The sequence below is a fragment of the Drosophila montana genome, unplaced genomic scaffold (assembly GCF_035044405.1).
Source record: "Drosophila montana isolate Dmon_TW-CO22-7 unplaced genomic scaffold, ASM3504440v1 contig_2481_1, whole genome shotgun sequence".
NCBI lineage: Eukaryota > Metazoa > Arthropoda > Insecta > Diptera > Drosophilidae > Drosophila > Drosophila montana.
The window spans coordinates 1933069-1960060 of NW_026997351.1; the positions used below are offsets into that span (position 1 = coordinate 1933069).

A 26992-nucleotide genomic window follows, 5' to 3' on the forward strand; every position below is an offset into this window, starting at 1 on the left:
GAAATGCGGCCGATTCGGGCCCACACTACGGTTCGGCTATATAAAATCTCGTAAGTGCTTTATCTAAGGGCTACATCCGCGCCTCGGGAATCAAGGCGTTGCCCACAAGCACGTGCTAGCCGCTGCTTATCTATATACATACAATATGTATGCATATATCATTGTAAATGTACATATATATAAATATATTCTACATATGCAACTAAAGGCTGCACTTGACCGATAACGGCTGAGCATAGTGCTTTTAACTGGAGCAAGTGCAAGTCCACTGATTGCCACATATGACTCGATCGGATCGAGTTTATAAGGCGAGCATCCTTAAGATGCTCTCAAATTTCTTGTTTCTTGTTGTCTTTGGAGGATTCGTTAGCAATTTGCACAAACAATTATTTGCACACTTATAGAATCAATTAAGGAATATTTACGTAAATACTTAGATACTTACATCATCTATACTAGAAATATTAATGAGTTTTTTTTAATATATTATTTACTTTTTTATTTGTTTGTTTGCTTGTTTGTGAGCCTTTGAATTGCGTCCAATTCTATAGCGAGCTAACGCTAACGGTCGGAATATTATATATAAGCTCGGAAACTTGTGTTATGAGTAACTGAGCAAATTGCATAAGCCTTGACACTGTTTGGCATTACTAAGTTCAAGGTCGTCCTAAACGTGACGCCCGCCTTGTTGTAATCACAACTTTAATCTTAAGAATAGTATTAAGTTCATAGTATTTATGTTCTTATATATTTATATATTGTGTTATGTGTGGGAGTTTGTCTCTATTCTTATATCGTGAAGCAATGGGAAATGGATAATAATGGTTTTATTCAATAGACATCCCATAGAGTATATACATTGTTGATCAGAACAAGGACCTGATCAGAATGCTTTGCTCAATACGTTTGTCCGTTTGTGTTTACGCATCGATTTCGCAGAACAAGTATATCTCGATATCCTACCCCATTTTAAAAACAACCCAACAATTATAAGACCTTAATACAAAATATATGGTTTATAGGCTCTCGTATACTATGCACTGATTAAATTATTTCGTTTTTTTTTTACATATCTTCCCCCATTCCTAATAAAATTTAAAACAAATCTTATATTTTAAGGTAAAACCAGGCGCTTTTTAAAAGGATCGGACTTTAAAGACCGAAGCTATATGTATATCAATACTGCATTTTTAAAAAGTCTGTTGCTGAAAGAAGAAGAACAGTCGGTAAGTCTGTCCTTTTATGTATGTATATAAATATGAATAGAAGAAGGCTCGCGATACGCGATACGACGAAACGGCAGCTCGTCGCTTGGTTCAGTGTATCTCATAGTCGGGCATTAAATGCGGGCAATAAGCTATTTTATTTTTATCTGCTTGCGAGCCATTGGGTGGGTGATGGGTCACGTAAGCACAAAGTAGTATAATCAAGCTACGATTACTAAATGTCTATAAGTAGAATTCCTGAAGAATTGGAATATATGTATGGTTTATGCGCTGTTTTGAAGTCGCTCGCGTCTGTTTTGTTGGAAAGCTATGCTATGATCTTCGATAGCGTTCGGCGTCACCTTGAACAAATCTGACGCAAGGGCAAGCGCTCCAGATTCCTGCGTACAGGCGTACAGACGTACCTCCAAAATCGCAATAATCTAAGTACATCGTCATCAAGCGCTGAATTAATGTGCCATCAAGGGGGGGATCGCCTCGAGAAAAGTTATCAGTCGGCGCGGCAGCATCGCCACATACATGACGTCGGTCCCCTTCTCCGTCGCCGGACTCTGACGCCGTCGGGCATCGCACACGCTGCCAGTGAGCACTGGGAATGCAATGCGCGATTGCGCCCACGAAGGGACGGGCTAATCGAACCGGCAGCAGGCGATATTTAGACGGTTGTTAGGCCGAGGGGCTGGCTTCTCTGCGACGCAGTACCGGTACTAGCGACGTTGTCATAATCATAAAAAAGGTCAATTTGTAATGATCGAGTGCAGGGTGGCAATAAATCTTATCATTTAATAGGCACGTGCCCCCAGTCCATTACATTACACTATGCCGCAAAAGGGGCAAAATCTAGTGAATCTAATCTGCAACAACTAAATGCTCCGAAAATCTATAATTATTATTGCGAGTCATTTTATTTTTGACATTTTTTATAACAACCAAAAGTAATATCACTACATTGAGTAAATATCTGTATTGAATATATGGAATATACATAAAAAAAAGACTTGTCAAAATGTTGGGATTTCCCAATTTATGACTGTATATAGATTGTGGCATAGTAACCAGTCCATTTTCAAGTGTTTTGTTGCATAGTGTTGGAGCAAACGATACGAACTGCTCACTAGAATTTTTATATTTGGGGTGTCAAAGTCAATGGAAATGTTTTATAATATTTATATATGATGTTGTTGTCTGTTAATAGAAGGCAATGTCAGTGAAAACGGCTCTGGATGCGAATTCGAATAGCAAATGGAAAATGCCCAAGTACGGGCAATTAATATAAACGGCCGTCTCAATAATAGTATACAAATATGATTTTCCATTATAGAACTTTGCAATTAGTAGACTTTCTAGATGCAAAAGATGACACATATGGTGTGTACATATATATATATATATATATATATATATATATATATATATATGCAAAGTCTAAACAATTTCTTTATTACTATAAATTAAGTGCAATCCTCGGTAGATAAGTTATCTAAATGACCCAGTCATTTGGCCAATTGAGCAACGGGGATCCGGGTTCGAATCCCAAGTTACTTAGTTTGTGGATGCTACATTGCCCTAGTCCAAGGCCATAAGTGCTCATACTATTTAAAAACTTAGGTTGACAGTTTGTTGCTATAGTTTATAACTATATATAAACTACACTCAAACCATAAACATATTATATATTATAGATATAATACATATATAATATATATATATATATATATATATATATATATATATATATATATATATATAATAATAATAATAATAATAATAATAAAAATAATAAAAATTATAATAAAAATGATAAAAATAATAATAAAAATAAAAATTATAATAATAATTATAAAAATAAATAATAATAACATGGATAATAAAAAAATTTAAACATTAATAACAAAAATAATTATTAAGTGAATAATACTTTTGCAAGAGTTCGAGGCCATTTGGTCCCACAATCCCATATCAATCACTTTAATGAACACGGCCCGCTAATTAAATGATCATAAATATAATGCGCTGATATAAACGAGAGATCACACGTTAGGTTCATAGGCCAGGATGACAGGTCACTCGCGTTTGGACTTAGCCGCAAAAGCGCAAACATACAAGCGACAAATAAACCACAATCATGATGTTGATGCAGTTTCAATCGTCAATCGGTTTGCCAGTAGTGAAAAAGACAGTCTACGCCAAAGAAGCACAGTGTGTTCTGGCTTTGATGACATTTCATAAACTGACTACAAATTTTAGCATACAAGTCAGAGTTGGTTGGGTCTACAAGATCCCGAAATGCGCCAAAAACTTTTTGTTTCGTTTCTGATTTTATGTCGGTGCTTTGGTGTGTCATATAGTCGCCTCACTGTGCTAACCAAGGCTCAAGCTCATATATAATTATCAATAAATCATATTCGTCTGCTTGTCGCTGGTCGAACTCTTCGACTCTGGGTATTTGTGTATAATGTATTTTTAATTTTTGATATTTTCTTAATAGATTTTTGCACATGTTTGCAATAATTCATGCCTTGTTCAAGTCTGACAGCTGGGGTCGCTGATAGTTGAATGCAATCGAAAGTTAGATCACACTTTTGCCATTTCATTGTCTGTGCTCTAAAGATTAATGTATTTCCGTTGTATAACAGTTGTATAAAAGTTGTATAACAGCTGTATAACAGTCCTTAAATTATATTTGGGGATTTAGCAGAGCTTACTGTACTTTCTTTGTATAAAAGTTGTACGTCAGTTGTAAAACAGATTTAGAACAGTTGGGTACTTCGTGATATAGCTGTCTACTAAGCGATTTACTATAGTTTTGCTGTATAACAATTATATCCAAATTGTATAACAGCTGTATAGCAGTTGCACAAAAGTTCCATATAACAGTTTCAAGCACCATTTTTTATTTGTGCTAAATTCTAGATATAATATAAAAAAAGAACGAATGTTCACATTGTAAATGCATAAAATTTAATCAGTGGCTTTGTTTAAACATTACAAATAGGCAAATGCAAGTGTAGGTGTATGTGTGTGTGTGTGTGTGTGTGTATTCTAAATTAAAGTTGACGCAAAGTGCATAAATAAATAAATAAAATGCAAATAACTAATGCTAGGATGATCAGTACAGGGTGTCTCCGATTAAGACCTAAAACATGAAACTAAAACTAGATTCTATGCTAAATGCTAATATCAATAGAAAAACGGCAAGTGGGTGGGAAGGAGGGGGGGGGGGCGAGCTGGGCGCTTGGTTACTGTCTAGACAAGACGAGCGGCCGAGCATGTGGCTGCGGATGTGGCATTCTGCGCCTCCGAATCAGCAGCACCAATGCCAACCACCAGGCTAACGGCGCCCGCGGTGGCCAGCACCCGCTTGTAGTTGCTGCTGCATTGCGAGTCGGCCACGGATCGTCCGTCGCCCTCGTCGCGGCGACACAGCTCGGCCGCAAAGGGTGCACTGGGGAGCGCAGTCTCCAGGCGTCGCTCCAGTATATCCGCTGTGGTCAGCTCGCTGGCCTGGACCAGGCTGCTGGCGGGCACATTGCTCAGCCAGGGCTTAAGTGTGGCCTTTTTCTGGATGGTGGCCGCCTTGCAGCGGCAGACGACATCCGCGTGCTCGCCGCAAATGGAGCAGATCGGTTCGCTGACGACAGGATTAGAGACTGTGTGGTTGGTTTCTGGTTCACCGCCGACCACAGTTGGTATGGTGGCGCCGGAGGAGCTGCCGCTAAGCTCCAGCTCGTTGACAGCATCGACGAGCGTCTTAATAGCAGCCGCATTTCCCGGCCCGGACGATGTGCTGTTCTCGCCCATGGCGGTCACCTCCTGCTCCTCGTAGTTGGGACTGAGCAGCAGCTTGGAGAGCGGCGGCGCCAGACCCAGGCCCAGACTGCGCTCATGGTACAGCTCCGAGATGCTGGGCGTCAGTTCGCGGTTCATGTGCCGCATTATGCTGTCCTGTATGCACTTGACGCTCGGCTTAACCGGCGTCTCCTCCAGCGGCTGTTTGGGCTCGCCCAACAGCTCGCTGTCTGCCGGCGAGAAGTAAAGGCTGGCCGGATTGAAGGTCACACTGGCAGCCGCCTCCTCCTCCGTCAATGTCAGCGCCTTGCGTTGCCCTCCACTGGCCACGCCGGCAGCAGGGCCAGCGCCCGTTGCTGATCCATTCGCTGACGCTGGCGCGTTTAGTTCCGTGCGCACGCTCAGTCTGTCCATGAAGAGGGCATGCTCTTTGTTGACCCGTGCCGCCAGTGAGCTCTGTGCGCTGCCCAGCTTTATCTTCGGCTTGCTGCGTCCGCCCGCGCCCAAATTGTGATAGACAGGCGGACGGGGTGGCGGTAGCGGCGGCTGTTGCTGCTGTTGCGCCTGCTGCAGTTGCTGCTGCTGAGCGCCGGCCGCTGCTCCACGTCGCAGCACAGTCGCATGGCCGGAGCCCTCCCAATCTGTTGTCGTGCTGCTGGCCGAGCTGGAGCTATCGGGCCGTCGCCCAGTGTTTGCCGTTGGCGCCACCGAGGAGGCCACTGTGCCCGGCTGCGCGTAGAGGCAGCGTATGCGCGTCTGGTGGGCCAGTGCCAGCGACAGGCTGGGATCGGTAACCGGTGGGCTGGGCGTGAATGCCGCATCACTCTCGCCGCCACCACCAGGCCGGGAGACACGCACCGGGCCACGCAGGCTGGCGTAGCCTAGGCGCGGAGCCGGCTGACCGCTGCCCGCCTGTGTGGCATAGCCATCGGAGAGGGAGTGCTCGCTGTCCGTGGTGTTGGCCAGGCTGGAGTCGAGGCCGCCGCCGCCGTCGGGTTCGCCACGACGACGCACGTACGAAATGAAGGCGCTGCGCGGATGCAGCGCTAGCGGAGGCGATTGTGTGCAATTTGCAGCTGTCGCGGCTGTGGAGTTGCCGCTGCTGGCAGCCGGCTGCACAGGAGTGGCATCCAAATCGGGCTCGGCCAGAGATTCGCAGCTGCTGCTGCTGCTGTGTGCCGCAGAGTCGAGGCTTAGGCTCTTCGGCGCCTCGTGCGTGTCTGCAAGAAAATTTGAAAGGGGTTTTAAAATGCCAGTTCTTCGATTTTTGGCCAGTATCAGGAGCCCTTACCAAAGAGCGCGAGCAGCGCTTGCAGCACAAACTGACAGTGTCGGCGATTGGCCTGCTTCCCGGTGCGTAGTATCACTTGATCCGCGCCCACCTCAGTCAGATCGAAGCCAACGGAGGCCAACAGCTCATGGCAGCCGGCGACGCGCCAGAGGCGCACGCTCAACGGCATCTCGATGCAGGCCTCAGCCTCCGGCTTGGCGGGGAACTGGGCCAATATGTTGCGCACCACTGCGATTATATCGTCCGCATGCTCCGCACTGTTCACCAGCTTGGCAAGCGCCTGGAGCGTGGCGGGCGTCAGTGCCAGCAGCGCCTGCAGGCTGGCCGAGCACTGCGATAGACGTTCCTCGGGATCGGTTTGAGGGAAAAATACACTCGAGGGTATACCATTCGCAGCCGGCTCAAAGCGAAAGCCCACTGCCATCAGCAGATCCTTCCAGCCAGCCACAGGTCCGGCCTTGTTCTCAATGCTCTGCTGGGTCGTATACATGGCGTTCTTCTGGCCGCGATGTATCCGCTGCAGACTTTTCTCCACCAGATGCAGGCACACGCGCAGCGCATCCCGACAACGCTCCGGCGTCCGCAGCAGCTCGCACAGCGCATGGGCCAGCAGTGCCACCTTGTTCGATAGCCGCACATTGGCGCCAACGAGCAGGAAGCCAGCCCAGTTGGCGGGATGGGCAAAATGCTTTGTGTGCTGCACCGTTTGCATGGCCTCCGCCAGGGCGCTGCAAAGGAGGGCAGAGTCAAAGATTAGATTGGATTCATATGTTACCTTAACATAAACAGCTAAGAGCAGAGGGCTCCAGTCGGGAGTGCCTACTTACCGTGCCGCCCGTGCACCTTGCAGCAGGGCCGAGTAGAAGGCGCGTAATAGAATTTTGGCTGCCGTCTCCGGCACGGGCCAGAGCGAGATGAGCACCGCGCCGGCGCCGGCTAACAGCCAGCCGCCGGCCAGTTGGGCAACGCCGCTGCCCGTTATGGGCTCCACCGAGTGATAGGAGCTGAGGACGACGAGGCGTGCGCCGAGTCGCAGCTGACGCAGCTCCGCGGCGGCCAGCGTGAAGTCGGATAGTTGTGGCTCGTGGGGCTCCTTTTGTTGCTGCTGCTCGGCGGTGACCACATCGCCCGGACTGAGCACCACGGCGCCGAGCTTCCAGCTGAGATTCGCGGCAAAGTGCACACACTCCGCCCCAGGCAGCTCGGCCAGCACCGATTCCTTGGTGGCATTGCAGCCAGCCAAGGCATTCGCCTGCAGCATGTCCGCTACCATGGCGGCCTCCTGCAATGCCGCCGGCGATTCAGCGGCTGCCCAGCCCCAGCGCTCGGCGAGAGCGGCTGGCACACGCGGTCCACCGACTACCAAGGCTGTGGGTGGGCGTCCGCGATCCCGACGACTCCTCGAGCGGCCCCGCAGTGCCTGGAGCGAGGGCGCCGTTAGCAGTGCACAGCGCTCCGATAGATACTCGCCATCGTCTCCGGCTGCACGCAATATGGCAAATGGCACAAGATAGAGGGCACTATCCAACACCAGGATGAGCTCTCGTCGACCCTGCCGCGAGACGCTGGCGCCGCTGGGCAGCAGATCATCGAATGGCGCCAGCAGCAGATTGTAGAGCGTGTGCAGGCAGGCGGGTCCACGCCAGGCAGGTGGAGCTGGCGCCCGGCGCGAACTGCGACTGCCCACGGAACGTGTAGAGCCCTGCAGGCTGGCCACGGAGCCCAATGAGAAGAGCGAGCTGAGCGAGTAGTTCGATGAGTTCAACAGCTGATTGCGGCTGACCATGCGCAAAAAGCCGCCGCCACCGGCGCCAGCGCCGGGCAGATCCTCCAGCAGCTGCTCGCTGCTTGCCCGCCAGCCGCTGCCATCGCCCTCGTGCAGCAGATTCTGTGAGTTGACGCCAAGATTATCGCGCACCATATTGACATAGCGCTCCAGCAGCACATGACCAGTTGGTTCAGGTTCACTCTCGCACTGCTGCGAGTGCAGCTGCTGCTGCTCCTCCTCCTCCTCCTCCTCGTGGCACTCGCTGAGCGACAGCGGCAGCTGCAGGGTTTGCGGATCAATGCGCGCCGCATGGAAGCGCACAATGCCCGACTGCGGCTGCAGCAGCCAGGCGTAGAGCTGCTCGCCGGCCAGACTGTAGTAGAGCACGGGCATTCGGCCGCGATTCACTGCCTCCAGTATGGCCTCAATGTCCGCCAGTGTTCCTCCCGTTGTTGTTGTTGTTGTTCCTGTTGCTGATGTTGATGTTGTTGCTGTGCCCTTGAAATCGCCGGCAGTAGCATCGGCGCCACTGCGCGCCTTGCAACGCTCCGCGGCGACGAGCGCATCCTCGCTGCGCTGCAGAGCGACCAGCAGCTGCTGGAGCAGATGATAGCAGCTGGTCTGCAGCTCGTATAGAGCCAGGCGCGCTTCCGGACTACGCTGTTCCTGGCGCACCGACTCCAGCAGCTGAGCAGCCGTTTCGAGTTGTATGCGAGCGCCCTCAGCGTCGCCAGAGGAGCGCAGAGCAAGACCTGTTTGGAGTAGTTAGGATTAGGCTTGGACACAAATGGGCGTAATATCCTGCACAGCTTGGCTACTTACCCAGTTGATGTCTTATCTTGGCCTCCTCCTCGGACTTGCCAATGGACTGAGCGCTGGCCAAGCCCTGACGCAAATACTCCACCGCCTGTGCGTGCTGCTCCAGCTGATGATGCACACGACCCAGGGCACCGCAGGCCAGTGCCTTGCCTAGCCGGTCGGTGCTGAGCGCCAGCTGACGTTCGTAGCATTTGAGCGCCTCCTGCTGCTGACCCAACGCCTCGTGGACGGCGCCCAGATTGCCAACGGCGCGTGCTTGCAGTGCCGGCGCCGACAGCTCCGTGCAGAGCTGCAGATCCTGTTCGTGCAGCTGGAGCGCCTCGGCATGATGGCCCATGCGCTGCTGCACCTGGCCCAGTGCACACATCGCATCCGATTCGAGGGCGCGATCCTGCAGGCCGCGTGCCAGTTCCCGCTGATGCTCCAGACAGTTGAGCGCCTGGGCGTGATTGCCCAGCGCGGCGTGCACATGACCCAAATCACCATAGGCCAGCGCCTTGACCTCGGCACTGTGCAGCTCGTGGGCGACGACCAGCCGCTTCTCCAGGCAGACCAGCGCCGCCGCCAGCTGACCGAGGGCACGTCGCGCCTGGCCCAGGCCACGATAGGCGCGCTCCTGATCCCGATGGCTGGCTAGGCCCAGCGCCAGCTGCAGTTGCCGTTCGTGGCACTTCAGTGCCTCCTCATAGTCGCCCAAGGCGGCATAGCAATCGCCCAGATGTCCCAGTGCACGGGCGCGATCCGCTTGCGTCGAGGGCAGTGAGACGCGCTCCAATGTGCCCAGCTGGGCCTCCAGGCAGCCAATCGCAGCCTCGTAGTGCGCCATATTGAGCCGGGCAATGCCGAGATTACCGTGCGCCTGCGCCTCTACGGCCGCGTCTCGCTGCTCCTGGGCGCGCTCCAATTGCTCCTGATAGCATTTGACCGCATGCGTCCAGCTGCACAGCGCCATATGCACCGCGCCCAAATGGCCATGGGCCCGACACTCGCCAGCCAGATCGCCCAGCTCCTGGCGCAGTGTCAGCTCCTGCGTGTGATGCCCCAGCGCCTTATCCCAGCGCCGCAGCAGTCGATGCGCCAGGCCCAATGCCCCACAGGCGGCCGCTTCCATAGCCCGCTCACCGGCCGCCCTGGCCAGCACCAGCTGGCGTTGAAACAGCTTAATGGCCTCCTCGTGGGCGCCCGTGCGGATGAGTATGTCGCCGATGTTGCCCAGCGCCCGAAACTTGGCCGGCAGCTGGCCCGTCGCATGCGCCACGGCCAGAAAGAGCTGCTGGCACTCCAGCGCGGCGGCAGTGTGACCCAATGCCAGATGGGCCAGGCCCAGATTGCAATAGGCGCGTCCCATATGCGGCCGATGCTGTGCGTCCTTGGCCAGCGCCAGATCCTGATCGTAGTAGCGCACGGCAGCGCGATAATTGCCCAAACAATAGTGTGCATAGCCCAGCAGATGGCACGCCTTGCCCTCGGCGGCCACGTCGCCCAGCTCTTGGGCGAGCATCAGATAGCTCTCATAATGCGGCACCGCTTCGCCGTACAGCTGCCGGGCGCTGAGACAGTTGCCCAAATTGAGCAGCGCGCACGCCTCGCCCGCCGCATCTTTCAACGATCTGGCGGTTGCCAGATGGGCGCGATAGTGCGCCAGTGCGGCATCGTGGGCGCCCAGTGCCTGGTAGGCCACAGCCAGATTGCCATGCGTGGCGGCCTCGGCGCTGCGATCGTTCACCGCCTGGCTGATGGCCAGCTCCTGTTTGTGATATTTGACGGCCGCCTCGTAGGCCCCGGCAGCGGCATGGGCATTGCCCATATTGCCGTAGGCACGTCCCATGCCCGCCCGGTCGCCCAGGGCGCGCGCAATTCCCAGATGCGCCTGGTGCAACTTCAGCGCCGCATCGTGGGCGCCCAACAGCTGGTACACAATTCCCAGATTGGAGCAGGCGCGTCCCTCGCCGAGCTTGTCGCGCGCCGCCAGCGCCATGGCCAGCTGGCGTTCGTGCCAGCGCTTGGAGGCGGCCGCATCGCCGGCACAGCGCGCCGCATGGCCCAGGCCCGCATAGGCGCGCGCCTCGATGCTGCGATCGCCCAGTGTCTGGGCAATGCGCAGCACCTGCTCATGACAGGCGGCCGCCTGGCCGAACTGACGTCGCTGATGATGGGCGGAGCCCAGATTGGAATAGGCGCGTGCCTCCTCGACCTGATCGTGCAGCTTGCGCGCCAGACGCAGATGCTGCGTGTGGCAATCCAGGGCCGCCTCGCACTCACCCAACGCCAAATAGACGGCGCCCACGTTGCCAATTTCGCGGGCCTCCTGCAGCCGATCGCCGAGCTGCTTGAAAAGCTGCACGCACTGCTTGTGCGAAGCCAGGGCATTGGGATAGTCACCGCTGGCGGTGTACACATGGCCGAGCGATGTTAGCGCCGAGGCGGCTGCCTGTGTGTCCTTGCATTTCATGGCCAGCACCAGTTGGTAGCGATGCGCGGTCAGCGCCTCCTTGTAGGCTCCTTGACTGAAGTAGGCGGAGCCGAGATTGCCATGGGCGCGACACTCGCCGGCCGTGTCGCCCAGCGACTTGGCCACGGCCAAATCTTGCTGCATATAGCCAATCGCCTGGTCCAGCTGATTGAGCGCCCAATGCGCCGAGCTGAGCGCACTGAAGACGGAGCCGCGCAGCTTTAGCGAGCAGCTGCCAATGCGCAGTGCAGCCTCCAGCACGGCGACAGCCGCCTGATACTGTGAGGCCTGCAGCAGCTCCTGACCCACCACGGAGCTGACCACAAACGGTGACTCGTGCAGCTGCATGGCGCGCAGCTGCTGCAGCGTTGGCTCGAGAGCCGCTCGCAGCGGACTCTTCAGTGAGGCCTCGACGAGGCCAGCCAGCAGCTGCTTATGGCTGGGCTCCTGGGCCAGGCCGGCGGCAAAGGAAGCCAGCGCCTCACCGTACCGGCCCAAGCACTGCAGGGCGACGCCTTGGCGAAAGTATGCCTTGGGCCACTGGGGGCACAGCTCGCGCGCCTGTGTCGCATCCTGCAGCGCCGCCGCAAACTGGCCCTGCTTGAGTCGTGCCGCCGACCGATTGCTGTACAGTATGTGATTGCCCGGATCCAGTTGCAGTGCGTCCGTATAGAGCAGCACAGCGGTGGCAAAATCGCCGCTCTGGCAGGCAGCATTCGATTGACGCACCTTCTCCAGGAAGAGCGCGCGATTCGCGGCGGGCAGCTCCGGCGTGCATTCCGGTTCGTTCTGCAAAAATAACACAATTAACAAACTTGCATTAACAATTGCTCAGCTGGGAAAGTGATATCAATTTGGCAAACTTTATCTGTTTGATTTCGGACAAACAAAAAAGGAAAATTGATTGAAACAGAGGAACACATCAAACTAAAATACATGTTATAGAACAGATAGTCAAAAAAGCTACAATTTTGCTGCAGATGACAAATAATTTGCAAGCAGCAGACAGCACAGTAATTCTTATTTATCTTAAAAGTTTCAGTCAAACACCTTCGAAAATATGCCCAGCAATATCTTGATTTGTTCAATTTCCATGAGACATCAATAACGAGACGCTTTGCCCCACTGTGAATGTGGAGCCTCAACGCTGCGCTATAATTATGTTAAATTGCCGCCGCGCTCGATGCTACAACTGCAGTCGCAGTCGCAGTTGCTGTTGCAGTCACAGTCCCAGTTCAAGTCCATGCTACAGGTATGCGGCGACTGAGTCACGTTTCTACCGGCGAACTGCCAACTGCCAACTGGCGACTGGCAACTGCCTCCAATTGCTGTTCCGCCAGCAGTTGTGCTCGTCAAATGCGGAAGCAATTCCACGAATTCGTGGCCCAAGAACTGAGCCACGACGGGCAGCAGCAAACAGCCAACAGGAGGCAGACAGTGGCAAGGAGAAGTGTTGAAGTCTGAGCCTTTTTTGGCATAAGCTACGCCATGGAAGGCTAACCCGAACGAAAACGAGATCGGGAACGGGAACGGGAACGTAACCAAGGCTGAGGTTGAGGACGAGGACGAGGACGAAGACGAGGCCGTGACAAGAGCGTAGAATTTTTACATATTTTTGAGGCAATTAAATGGAATGAGTATGCAAATGCATTAGCCCCAGCTTCAAGACACAAAAGCCAAAGCCAAAAACCGAATCCAAAACCAAGACCAAAGCGATGAGCTCTTTCCTAGAAAACGTGCACAGCAAGTGCCAAATGCCAAGTGCCAAGTGCCGTTGTCAAAGAGTGGCACCAAGGAGAGGCGAGGGGATAGATGGCCAGTTGGGGCGTGGGTTACGGATAACGTGCTTAGATTAGCCCGCTGGCTCGCTGTCGCTGTTGTTGTTTCTCTTGTTGGGTTTTTTTCGGGTCCAGCCAATGCGAATAAATCAACTCGTCGATACATGCAGCACTCATACGTGCGCATAGATACTCGCACAAGTGGCAGCCACGAAATGTATCTGACAGATGCAGAACGAAATTTATGTTTTATGCAACCATTAAGCGCACCCGTGCCCCCACCGTCCAGCGGCCGTCCACTCGCGCCCGATAAGCCAAATGAAGTGGGCGTTACAATGGCAGAACAAGAAGAACAACAAGAAGAAGAAGTGGAATATAACAAAACAATCAAAAATAAAAACAAAAGCAAATACTCACGCACACTCAAACACACACACACACACAGTCACACAGGGAACCGTCGAACAACTTTAAAAACCACTCGCATAACTTGGCAAAATGAAATTTTTGCACAGCGTTGGCGTTGCTGGCTCAGATCACAGCCTACAGATTGGCCCAAGACAGTCAGCCGATGGTCAAAGTTAAATAAACACGCACCAAACATGCCCATGCTAACCCAAAGACAGACAGATAGACGCACCAACAACGGCCAGATCAACCGTCTAAGGCCAAGCCGAGCGGAAGGGAGCGCCGTTTCATATTAGGAGATATTATCGTTCCAGCTAAAAGTAATAATAACTGACAGCGAACTACGAGCGTACCGAAATGCCAAGAGCTTGACCTTAGAGTTAATCTGAGTCAAGCGGTGAGCCACGGATAAGTCTGGATAAACTGCAACTGTTTCGGATTCAAACAATATTTGCACGAAAACATAAACTAGAGCGATAAAATAGCTCTGCTATCAATTAATGCCGGATTCTATGCAGAAATTTAGCTTTCCGAGTAAAAGACTGCGCTACGGATAAGTTTGGATAAGCTGCATATGCTGCTGATTCGAATATTTGTATACAAACATAAACTAAAGTCATAAACTAGCTCATCAGTTAATGCAGAATGGGATAAGGCACGGATTAGTTTGGATTGCCTTGCCTATAAATGCTAAGCGGATAGCAGAAAACTAACTCTTACACGATTTTTATGCAGCTAAATAATTTGGATGTTTATCCGAGCTAAGCATATATCCACGGATAAGTTTCAAATACCTGTGATTGCAATTTTTCTGCCTATAAGCATTAACTAGAAAGGTAAACAAACTGGAATTTCAACTAATGTTTTTATGCAGAAAGTTAACCAACCAAAGGACATAGCCACGGAATAGTTTTGAATAGCTGCTTTATTGCGATTGCAATCGTATACTATAAATAATTTTTCCCAAATTTAAATTTAAAGGAGGTAAGTATTTGACGTTAATATAAGGCACGGGTTTTGTCCCGGATAAGTTTGAATCAGCCTTTTCAATACCTTTTCCCTATTGAAATCGCTCTATTTATATATCTTGAGATTTTCTTTGAAACTGTTTAAGAGCTGCAGACAAATGCATTTCAGCGTGTATTATATCAATGCGCAGTATTAACCAAGCGACAGTCGACTCGGTAATTTTCTGGCTCAAACGGTTTACTTGTCAGAGAGGCTGTTGGGACCCTTACGCTGCGCGTTGCATGCTTCGTGCTGTGTATCAATTTAGGGATTGGCGCCCAAATGCCACATAGAGAAGTCATGTAAGCTGATACGTCTGCTATCCTGCTTCAACAATTCCAACAAAAACAAAAACAACGCCAGTCAAAGAGCTTCTATTTAGAAAAATTGGCAAAGACGAGCAAGAATCTTGTAGCAAGAGGCTGGCAGTTAAACAGAGAGAGAGAGAGAGAGCGGAAAAGCTAGAGAGAGGGATAGAGCGCGCAGAGATCGGGGCGGCCAGGAATGTGTAAGAAAGAAAAAAATCAGCCAGCGATTCGAGAACTGGTCGCGCTTCGGCTGCCGCCTGCCTGTGCCTGGGCGGACAACAGCGCAAAAGCTAAAAAAGAAAAGAGAAAAAAAAGTGGCACCCAAAGATGCAACCAGGCAGCAGCCGGAGCAGCCGCAGCAGCCGCAGCAGCAGTTGGCTTCAAGTTGTTGCCTGCCATGCCACATGCAACATGTTGAACTGTGTGTGCGTGTGGAGTGGTGGGGCGGGGCGGGTACCGATCGGTGGCAAGTGGCAAGTGGCCAGTGACCATATGTGAGCCAGATGCACACCGCAAGCGTCCCGACGGCCCATCGATAAAGTCGCCGCATTGGAATGCTAACAATTTCACGATTGCTTGTGGCGCACATTGGCATGTTTTGCGCTTAAGTCAAGAATTTTGTTGCAATTTAACGCGTAATAAAATAATTAGCTGTTGCTTTTCGTTCACGGTCTCGTGTATAGGTCCCCCCCACTAACACACAAATATCCGTGCTCTTCTATCCGGCTGCTGATGAATGTGCTTAGCCCAGCCGGATAACAAACAAACAAACAGATATTATCCACAAGCCAAACTAAGCTGCCTAAAAATTTCACAGAGAACCAATTTGCTGGCATCTAGTTGCCCAGACGAATGCCCAAGCTCAAGCCTAAGCCCAGGCGGATCAGTCAGTCAGTCAGTCAGCCCGTCAGCCCGAGAGACAGACCAATCGACCGACCGAAGGACAGAGGGACAGATAGTCAGACAGCAGCGGGATGCTTCTGAACATGCGCCAGAAACTTATCCAACAACGTTGACGTTGTCGTTCTCAGACTCTGTTTTAGTCCCGGCCTCAGTCTTAGGCTAAGTCCCAGCCTCGACGTTGTCGTTGTTGTCGTCGTTGTTGACCATGACATGACAGCGCGGAATATGATGAAAGGGCCTAGGGTGTAGTCAGAGCTGGAAAAGGGTTTGTGTGTTTGGCGTTTTTATCTCTCTGCGCTTTGTTTAATTTGGCGTGTGTTTCATTGTCGTTGTTGTTGATGTTGTTGCTGTTGCTTAGCCCTTTTGTTGTCTCGCCGCTCAGTTAATCAACATTGAAATCATTTTGCCATCTTTTTGATTATTAGCGCTTGCTTCGTTGATTGTTTTTGTTTTTTTTTTTCGTTTTCTTTAGCTGGTTGTAGTTGTTATCTGTCTTAATTTTCAAGCGCACTGGATGATTAAGTTTCTGTGAAGGCCATAAATAATTGTCATGGTGTATAAATTGGGAACTTGAAATGCATGCATGATCAACAACGGCAACAGACATGATCAGCGCACGGCCAGTGCAGATAGAGATAAACTCAAGGCGACGATCATTTGATTTCAAGCTGCAGCTGTTGACTGATCGCATTGTAGGGACTGGCAGCTATGAAAATTAAAGCCAGCGAGCATAAATTGCACTTATACGGGTTTATCCGTTTTTATCCAACACTATGCATGTACAAAAATTAACTAAAACGATTTAAATTATTTTTTAACCCATTTAAATACAAAATTACTCGCTTAAAGTCAGCAAGCTTAAACTATGGAAGCATTAAAATTGCACTTATCCGGCCTTATCCGTTTAATCAGACACTATTAGCAGCTTATCAAAAATGTGCTAAAATGAATTATAACAATTGAAATTCTGCTTCTGAATAGCATACAAATTCACATTTAACTTCTGTAAACAGAGTCTCTCAACAGAGTCGCCTTGCTATTATATGAAGCGCCCTAAAACCTGTTATTTCAGCATTTTCCATTTCCATTCACACTCAATGCGAATTCCCATTGCCTACACAATACCCATTACGATTCCCATTCTCAGGCTTACCTCGGAGAAATCCCGCTGCGACATTTTATTCAATAGCTGCTCGCCAACAGCAATTTTGCCATTGTTCTCATTATTATTTGCATGATTATTTGCATTAAAATTTAATGGCAAATTTATAAGATTCTCATAATTCGTCATTTGTATGCAAGAACCATCAAAGCGCCTCCAGCATGCCGGTCTGTAAGAAAACAAAGAAAAGAATCAGAGAATTGAAAATAAATGAAACAACGATTTTGAGAGAATGTGCGAATTGAGAGACGTAGATATTGTGCTGTAAGCCTGGTAATGGGAGAATCAAACCAAACTTTCAAATGCCCCAACGAGAGAATTCTAGAGAAGTTCGCCTGCTGCTGACCAAACGACGTCAACGGCGAACGACGAACGGCGATCGACGAACGGCTCTTATGCAAATTCAGGCCCTGCCGCAGTCACATAAACTTGACAATTGAATGTGGCCATAAATTTCTCGGAGCTCAGACGTGTCGTCCACGCCAGCGGCACAGTGGCCATAACTGTGTGCGAATTCTGCCGCTTACTGGCCAGCGGCGCCTCAGTATCATGACCATCGGCCCAGTCCCAGTCTCCGACTCCGGCACCGACTCGATCGCAGTGCCAGTCCCTCATTCATTCTCAATGCTAGTCGCTAAGCAGCTGAGCGGCTGCTGTGGCTTCTTGTGAAAACACATTGTATATTTAATTTGTTATCATTTAATTGGGCTTGGCGGTAGCTGTCGACGTTTTAAGAGAAAGTTCACATTAGCCAATTTAATTAAAAGCCAAATGGCCGCAATGTAAAATTGGCCAAATCACTTTAATCTCCATTTCATCAGCACCGGGAATGGTATTGACGACTCTGAAGAGTGTTAAAACTGTTTGTCTTTTGATGTACATCAAATGGGTGCTGCTGCGGTCCCCGGTCCGTGGTCCGTGGTTGCTGGATGTTGGCTTTGGTTTCACGGAAGCCATAGCTGTGTGCATATACCTTAGTATCTAGTCTAGTTTTGCATGTTAATTGAAATGTTAGGCACAATGACAAAAGACTTAAGCGACAAACCTGAAATGCCGCACACCGAAACAGATGACTTAGGACACAAACTTGTTGCGGTTTCTTAATGATATGCAACGTTCGATAAAGAAGGGCTTTGCAAGCATTATTTCTTGCTCTATTAATATAATAATTTAATATTATTTCATAAGAGCATTCATTTGCATGCACATTCACATATTTATTCATTTCTCTTAATATTATCTAATATTCTTTTGTTTGGGCTTTGGAGCTCGGACTATTTCCGTCAGAGAGTTGATTCATTGAGCGCCAAGCCATAAAACAATCTTTGCTTTTCTGTTTATTCTACCCTTATGGGATTGACGTAAAATGCTTATCGATTGCGTTGCCGTCTGCTTTTTTTACTTTGATTGTTTTTCGTGCTTTTGCGGCTGCCTTTTGCGCTGAGTTTATGTATTTTTCATACTCATTTTTTTTTTAACGATTCGAAGCCAGGTTTCATTACAAATGAGCTAATTTAGCTACATTAATGGCTTTATAATTGTACTTTGCCTGCTCGCTTTTATGGCCGATCATGTGCGAGCGGAAAAAGCGGAAAGAGCGTCGAGCAACTGAACCTATTGTATAGCACTCTTTGATTGTGTCGGCAAAAGTTGATCAAGTTGATTTTTTATTTTAATTTTATTTTTTTGCTCAGCTGTACATATTTTCAACTACGTTCGTGCTTTGACTGTTTTTTGTTCGCTGAACGCGCAAAAATGAAGTCATACGGGAAATGAATCCCCTTAAACACACAACTTTGCAATAAATCTCACTTTTAATACTTAATTTTTTGTTCTTTGCTAAATGAAGCGAAATCGTAAAACCTGTGGCTAACAAAGAAGATTATTATACGCCTGATTGTCGCTAAAATCTAAGCACTTGACCCCATTTTTTGTGGGGCAAATGTAACCTTGACTTACAGAGACATTCTTTCATCATCTGGCACCTCTGAATTAAGTTTTCTACGAGTTCTAGTAAGAAAATCATATCCTGGGCTGCCAACCCGTTCAGTCTTGGCAACAGCCACAAATGGACTCTTGGGTCTTCGCTGTTGTTGCAGCTCTCCACCCTCGTATCTTTTACCTGCGCCTGAGACCAAATTGTGGCAACATTGTTGCGCGTTGGCGACTTCGTTGGCGGTCGTTCAACGAACACAAAACACAGCCCTGGGCAGGAGCAACAGCAACAACAATCTGTCGGACTGAGAAGAAGATACCCAAAACTTGGCGGGAGCAGAGGAGCGGACGAACTGAGTCTTTATTACAACATCTATAAATGATTTCCGCTATTAAAATAAAACACTTTTGCATAATTTTTCACTTAGAGAGGACGACAACAACAACAACAGCAGCAGCTCACAGCGATTGAGGCAGCGAGGCAACAGAACAGAACAGAAACGACAAAAAAGAAATTCCTCACGCTTCAGACGGCCGTGAGGCATGCCCGAAAATTCCGCAAGACAATACGCCTACCCCGACCAAGACTGTGAGCCATCATCCAGATTCGGTGCCCCGGTCCAAGCTGGGGCTAAGACACATATTCACTGTCCCAGGCCGCCAGTTGAGGAGGCTCGTTGATCGTCATCGTCATCAGCCCCATCGTCGTTCGCTTTTTGATGATGCCTCCTGCTTGCAACCTGTTGAAATGTGTGACAAATTGGGCGTAAACAGCCGATGTGAAAAGGGTGCCCCAACCCTCCTGCCCCTCCCCCTCTGCCTTTCTGCCTAACTCTTGCTCATTTAGTCAGAAACGTGGGCGTGACGTGAAGCGATTTCGTTACGTTCTTTTTTTTTCCTCTGTACCAAACGATTTTTTCAAGGCAAAAATTTGCTTAAGCACTGCCAAAAAATTGAGCCATAAATTTAAAGTTGATTAACATGCAGCCCACTTTTTATGCACCAAGGCGGGCTGAGACGAGGGCGAGCAAATTATTCATGCTGTTCAAAATGTGCTGCCATATGTGAGTGCTCAAGTATTTGGTGATATTTTTTTATAGCACTTTATTTGATAAGCACTTGAATAAAGAAACTCTAACAAAGCAATCAATTTGTTGAGCATCTCTCTGTGTGTGTGTGTGTGTGTGTGTGCTGTCCTGGGCAACTGAAAGTGTAGCTTAGTTGGAGCTCATTTCGAGTTGAGTTGGTTCTGATTTTTCAAATAGCATCGAATTCGTTCAAGTTTGTTGCCTAAGTCTTTTGTTTGCATGAAGAGTGAACCAAAATGTAATGATATGTGTGCTTGCGGTTATTGCTACGATTGGCTGCTGTGGCCTTTACTTGGCAACTTGTCTATGACTAGTAGAGACACTCGTACAATTTCATTAAAACTCATTAAAATTTTTTGGCTATTTTGTTGCTACAGTGAAAAGCGAACAAACCGTGCACGAAAAGCCAAGCTGTATATATGTATATGTGTGTGTGTGTGTGTGTGTGTGTGTGTGCTTATATATGAAAGACATGGACCAAAATGAAAAGCAATTTTAATGAAGCCAAAGTCGAAGTTGTTGCCGAGTCCGAGACACTTGTTGCTAGTTGTGGCTGCCGCTGCCGCTGCTTCTGCTGCTGCTGTTGGCCACATTGTTGCTGCCTTATAAGCTGGCATGCATTTGTTGTTGCCCACAATGCGAGTGGCACGATGTAATTGACATCATTAGACTAAAGCGCGAGCAGCAAACAGCTAGCAGAGAGTTGCGACCGAGTCGACTAAAAGGAGCGCTAGAAAGTGGCCTGCCAGAGACCCGTTATCAACGTTAACTGTTCTCGTATCCCATGCTATGGCAATGACCCACCGCAGCGAAACGGCTAGCAATGTTACCCCTCACCCCCCCCCTCACCTTCTCTTAGCAGCACTGCAACCCTACGATTTTGAATTCTAAATTCCCCGAGCCCTTAATCAATGCAAATTGTTCAAATAAAAAGCCCAATAGAAGATCCATTATGGTAATATAATGTATGTATGTATGTATGTTCATATATGCTATGCTGTGCCTCTGTTTTCTCTCATTTGATTTATGCACCATATACATATGCATACATAAGCGCATATTAAAATTTTTTAATTTCCTTGGTTTTGTCTAATAAATTTCATGTTTAAGCATTTTCGGGCCACGAAATTTTCACTGAAAATTTATGGCCGCCACTTACCATGGAATGTGGCGACAGCGTCCGAACTGGAGTCGCCGACGCCTCGACGCAGTCGTCGTAAATTTTGTGCGCCTTTCAGTTGTTCATACACACAAATATGTGTGTATGTGTATGTGAATGTATTTGAATTTGTATATGTATTTTCATATAATTTGTTTAGGTTTCTGTATTGCGAACGGCTTCTGATTGTACGTGAGATTTTTCTGTTGGTAATTAAATTTTTTTTATTAAATTTCAAACACTTGCATTGTATAGATGGATTATGTGGATGGAAAAGATAGAGTTGATAGAGGAGTGTGAAGCATAGTTTGCAGTTTCATATACTTCTATACACTAACTGTACTATAGATTTGTATGATCACAGCTGATGGTTTCTTAATGTCTCTTAGCCAGTTTTCTTTTGTAGGTCTACTGTACTGAAAGTTGCCTGAGGATTAGGTTTGATAAACTGCAATCGTTGCTGCTTGGCTCATTATCATACAAATGACTTAGGCAACGAACTTGTTGTATATACATACAGACGCACGCACTCACACGCACACACGCACACACGCAAAGAGACGCTCTTAATGGCCGCATTCATTTCACTAATTTCAAATATTTGATTGGCTTTTAAGAGTTTTGCGTAATAATAAATAATTGCTTAAAATTGTTATTGTCTGTTTGTTGTTGTTGCCGTTGCCGTAATTTAAATTGTTTATTGTTGTTATTTGTTGGTATTTAACTGTGTTATTTACTTATGTAAAATTTACTGCTGGCCGCTGCAGCAGCCTTTGAGTTGGCCAGAAAGGCATTTGGGCATGCCCAGAGCCAACCGCCTTAAAGCAATGCACACACACACACAAAAAAACTCTTTTACTCTCTCGACACACACACACGTTCAGACACAATCGTGGCTGAAACAAGTCAGGCAACTTTTTTATTTTTCCTCATTTTATTGGAAGCGGCCGCCGCTTTGGATTGCCTTCCTTTTTCTCTTTACTATAACTACTACCACTATATTGTTGTTGTTGTTGCCTTTTTGTTATTAGTAGCATTTACTTTGGAATGCAACAAAGCGAGAACGTTTCGAAAAATGACGACGACGGCGGCGGCGGCGGCGGCGACGGCGACGGCGACGACGATGTTGGCAGCGCCTTTGGCCATTGACGTCTTGTTGCGAAAACAGAAAAATGCATGGCCTGGTTAGCACTCCACCGAGTGACAGAGAAGGAGTTAGCGAGAGCGAAAGAGAGAGAGGGGAAGAGAGCGAGCAAGCGAGCGAGCGAGCGAGAGGGGCGCGTGTGAATGAGCAGCATTAAAGAAGTGCGAGATGCAAAGAGTGGGCGACCAGAGCTCCAAACAGATGTCAAAAGCTTTCAGAGTTCAAAGGCCGCGGCCTGTTGATCGCCTCCTTAACACAATTTGCCATTTTACATGGGCCAAAACCAAAACAGAACTTGACACAAAACAACTCACGCATCAGCACAAAACACAGCCAACAAAAATTAAATAAGCACTTTAATCGCCGTTGTGGTTGTTGTTGCTGGGGGCCCGTTGCGGCCAGTGAAAAAAACAAAATGAAAAAAATAACATAAAAAAAAAAGAACTAAAAACCGTATCGCGTTGCGTTTTTTGCTTCGTTGTTGAACGCGCCGCATGCAAAACTCAACTAAGACAAACACGAAGAAGGAGACGAAGACGGCGGCTCGCAGCGTGAGAGCGCGGCAGAGAAAAAGAAGAAAAAAAACAGGTACACAACTATAACAAGTATTGCGACCCGTTTACCTGTTTGAGCCGCTCGTCGGCGCTGCCAGATGTGCGCGATATGCCACTGATCTGGCAGCATGCAATGTGGCCAGACAGCCAAACAATCGACAGACATGCGACAATCGATAACGTTCGATTACCTCTTATAAATGGAAAAGCACCGAGACAGAGTTTTTATTTGTATCGGTTGCTGAAGATTTAATACTCTTTCAGAAATATTCTCTGATGCTGTACTACATCATTTTTGATTGAATTATTGTATGCCAATTTTCCTTAAGATTACTCCTGAGCGGCTATTTAGCCTGTAAGCCGTTTTTGAACAGAACCGATTTCAAATTTATTTTTCACTCGAAACCGAACCATTAACTTAAAAACAGCCATGTCGAAACTCGAACCAAACCACTTTTTTCAAATTAGCTTACGACCCAATACCAAAAGTACAATTAACATTGTCCCAAGCCATTAAATGTATTTTGAATATCTATTAAATTTCGCCCGAAACCCTAAATATGAAAATATGTACGGCTTGCCGAGTTTTCAGTACAACGGAAAATTGTAAATTAAGAATTCAATTGTTTCATCAAATTTTAAAATTATGTCATCTGTTTTTAAAGATGTCGAAAACTAGCTGGGAGCTGGGAGCGAGGCTTGCAGACCTGATAGAATCAGGTAGACGGGCATTTCATTATCATGATTTTTTACATCACGCGACAAGATTAGAATTTGGTCAGATTAATTGAAACCAATTAGGCAATCGAGAATATTATTTATAGAAATTAACAATGATATATTTTTACATATATATATTGTTAACTATTTCATATTCATTATTTTTTTTATTTTGCTTTAAAGATTTATTATTTAATGTATTATTACAATAGAGCCCCCCTAGGCCCCCGGCTCTGACTCTCTCTGTCTCTCTCTCTCGCGATCCCTCTCTCATAAAAGTACGATCTTGCTTGTTTTTTTTAAATTCCGTAACATACTTTGCGGCTGTCCCACGAATGTCTATATATATGTGTGATTATTGCGTGTGCAGGTGCTTCCCCAGTGAGAATCACATCCAATATTTTCGGGCACATATAAAAACATGCCTGATTCATGCAAATCAATTTAGTAGTCGGCAAGTTCTAGAACTGAAACCACAACAGAAATATCAAAAGTTGAAGATGTCTGCTTGCAAATTGTTTAATCTCTGGCTGTTGCTCGGCTGTCTGTTGGCTTTGGTGTCTGCCCAGCCACCCATTAGTAAGTAATTGTTGTGAATTTGCAGTCCCAGCAATTGCAATCCTTTTCCAAACCCTTGCAGCGCCACGCGACTGTCCACGCAATGAGGTGTTCCTGCCGTGCGGTCCCAGCTGCCAGACGGAGTGCGCCACCTTGGGTGAGCCCTGTCTAATTAGGCACATTCGCTGCCCCGATGGCTGCTACTGCGTCGAGGGCTATGCCCGCAATGCGGCTGGCTCGTGCATACCCCAGGCTCAGTGCCGCAGACGTGGCTCCTATTCCACTTAAGCATTGCAAATATGATGACAAAAGATTGAATGAAGATTGATAAACAGCTGTTGAGTTTTTTAAACCTTAGCTTGTTATTATTTTAGCACATGACGAGTTTTAATTATTAATCTACCCTGTAGCCAGAAGTATGTTTAAGTGGGGTATATATTGTGGCTATACAAAGAGAGCACACAAAAGACGCTTGTCTTAAAAACGTAAATAGCTTCTGTAATGCCACATAGATATAGGTCAAGTGTCAACGAAATTATATATTATATGCTTTGTATACTAAGCATTTTTGTTTCAATGAACTTCTGCTGAGATGGCAGCTAGTTTTGAAGGCCTCAGTGCTACTTAAACTGCGGAGAGTACAATCGGAGATAAGTAAACAAATTAATAAACCGAGACTCACTAAATACGAAAGCAGTTTGAGATGCTCTGTGTCCAGTACTAAGTAGTAGGTCTTGCTTTTGTTGATCAGTAGGTTCGTGTCTTCGCTGGGCCTGTGGTCTACAATTTGAATGAAATGGTAAGTGTATTGGATAATGTTTTGACAAGCTTTGCCGATTTACAGATCAGGCTATCGATAATTCAAAACAATATAAACCTTCGCTTGTAGAATTTATTCTACTATTGTAGAGGATAATAGTTTTGTAGCGGAATATGTAACGATTAGAAGAAGAAGCGCCCTCGACCCCATAAAGCATATATATTCTTGATCAATATCAACAGACGATTCGACATAGCCATTTCCGTCGTCTGTCTGCCTGTCGGCATCGGAATTGCCCGGATCTGATCACTATATCATATAGTTGTTATGGGAAAGATCGGTCGAAAACTAGTTCTTGTAAGAACAACTTCTTTGTTTCTTAAGAAATCTTCACCAAATGAGTTTTACTATCTCTACGATGTATTTCATATAGCTCTAAAGAACGAATCTGTTGGAAAATAGTTATGTTTTTCAAGATATCTTAACTAATTGCAACAATTTCGAACTTTATTATTCTTCTTAAATATCAAATCGGACTAATATATTATATGGCTTCAGTATGAACAATTGGTTGTTTGTATAAAAGCTTTTCTACAAGGCATATAGTCTTCGGTATGCTGAAGAGAGTTGCTCTTGTTTTAACAATTTCAAATAATAAATTTAATATCATTAGTCACAAATATATTAAAATCGGATACCGGTGCAAATGATATTAGAAGCTGATTATTATATATATTTATTTTTTAAATGTATTTTTGTTAAGTCGCCGCTTGACTAAGTATTGACTGGATTATATGTATGCATATATCAAATCCTATCAATTGACAGGCCAGGAAGAAGAAGGTGCAAAGCAACAAAGAACTTGCTGCCAAGTAAATTCGTATTCTCAACCACAAAGCTGCTGCGTACAAAGGCGAAAGGCTTGGCTTGAGAGGAGGAGGAGGAGGGCGGAGGGGATTGAATCGAGCTCTGACAACATGCAAAATGTAAATGTTTGCTGTCATTGAGTCAATAATGTTGGCTGGAGCCCAAACCAAACGTTAATAAACTAACGTCAACCCTGCCCTCTGCGAAGGAAGGGGGGGGTGGGTTCTCAATTTACAGGAGCAAACAGGCTGACATTCAGTCAGTCAGTCAGTTGGTCTATCTATATTTTTCTTTGTGAGTGATTTTCGCTTGGCCCCTTTCTCTATTCGCATCCGTATGAAGCCCGCAATTTCGTTCGGCGTCCATGGATGGAATGAATAGAACTGGCACGCTCGAATTTGAAATGCAAACATGATAGTAGGAGCATGGGCTGCCCATATACCATATACCATACACCATATAGCATTCGCGCCCAGCTCTCGCCTGGCAACGTCCATGATTTGCTTGTTAGTGTATTTTGCTTGACTGTGTCAAAGACGCAGCCAGGCTCCGCTCTTCAGATTTGTGTATTCCTCAAATTCATTGAATTTCGAAAAAAAATCCCGATGAATGGCAAGCTAGCAGGGTGCATGCATGGCTCATAGCCATATCGGAACAACCAGCGGAAATTTAAACGCAATCAACATGAAAAACTCAAGGGAGTGGCAAAAAAAAAGAAAATAAAACCTCACATGGGCAAACAAAAGTTTAGCCAAAAACAGTGAACCGAAAACAATTCACTATTGTCAAGTGGCTCGCTATGATATACTCTGGCACGCTTACATAACTTCTAGTTGTTCCAGTTTTTCTCATATCTACTGTTAAATCAGATGTTATCATCCTTAAAATATCCAGCATTTTTTGGGAGGTAATCGTGAATTAGTGGGAATACTTTAAGGTTTATCATTGGAATATTTCTACTGGGATATTTTGGTTGTAGTGGTCTATAAGGGAATCCATTAAATTGATGTCATATTCGATTATTTCTCAGTTATGTCATATGTGCTCATATATATATTTAGCATGTTTAAATATTTATTTCGAGGATATTAAAAAACCTTAAATGGATACTACGGAGTCCATTAGTCAAATCCAAATCAAATGACCAGTTCAGACCTGCCGTTACAAGCATTACAACTTTCTGTAATAAACATCCATCTTCAAGATATCCATTGATGGATACCAAATTTGGTGTTCTAGCTCGAAATATCTCCGAAAAATGTTTAATAAAATTGCTTTCAAATCAATATATATTG

The 26992-nt window shown here is 47.0% G+C and overlaps 2 protein-coding genes and 1 long non-coding RNA gene across 3 annotated transcripts; 2 read left to right on the plus strand and 1 right to left on the minus strand.

Moving 5' to 3' along the window:
- The first annotated feature begins 253 nt into the window (after positions 1–253).
- Positions 254–19444, plus strand: LOC135428518 (uncharacterized). The gene is made up of 3 exons (XR_010436265.1): positions 254–425; positions 1120–1226; positions 19276–19444. It is a non-coding gene; the product is annotated as an uncharacterized LOC135428518 (long non-coding RNA).
- LOC135428509 (tetratricopeptide repeat protein 28) lies at positions 4447–21257 on the minus strand. Its single transcript, XM_064682556.1, has 6 exons — positions 21095–21257; positions 16904–17081; positions 8897–12134; positions 7134–8826; positions 6307–7034; positions 4447–6235 (listed from the first exon to the last, which is right to left on the minus strand). Exons 2-6 carry the CDS (start codon positions 17039–17041, stop codon positions 4473–4475), a joined length of 7560 nt encoding a protein of 2519 aa, XP_064538626.1. The 5' UTR covers positions 17042–17081; positions 21095–21257; the 3' UTR covers positions 4447–4472.
- A 2677-nt stretch (positions 21258–23934) lies between these two features.
- On the plus strand, positions 23935–24446 carry LOC135428436 (venom serine protease inhibitor). The gene is made up of 2 exons (XM_064682428.1): positions 23935–24091; positions 24153–24446. Exons 1-2 carry the CDS (start codon positions 24013–24015, stop codon positions 24356–24358), a joined length of 285 nt encoding a protein of 94 aa, XP_064538498.1. The 5' UTR covers positions 23935–24012; the 3' UTR covers positions 24359–24446.
- Positions 24447–26992: the final 2546 nt, after the last annotated feature.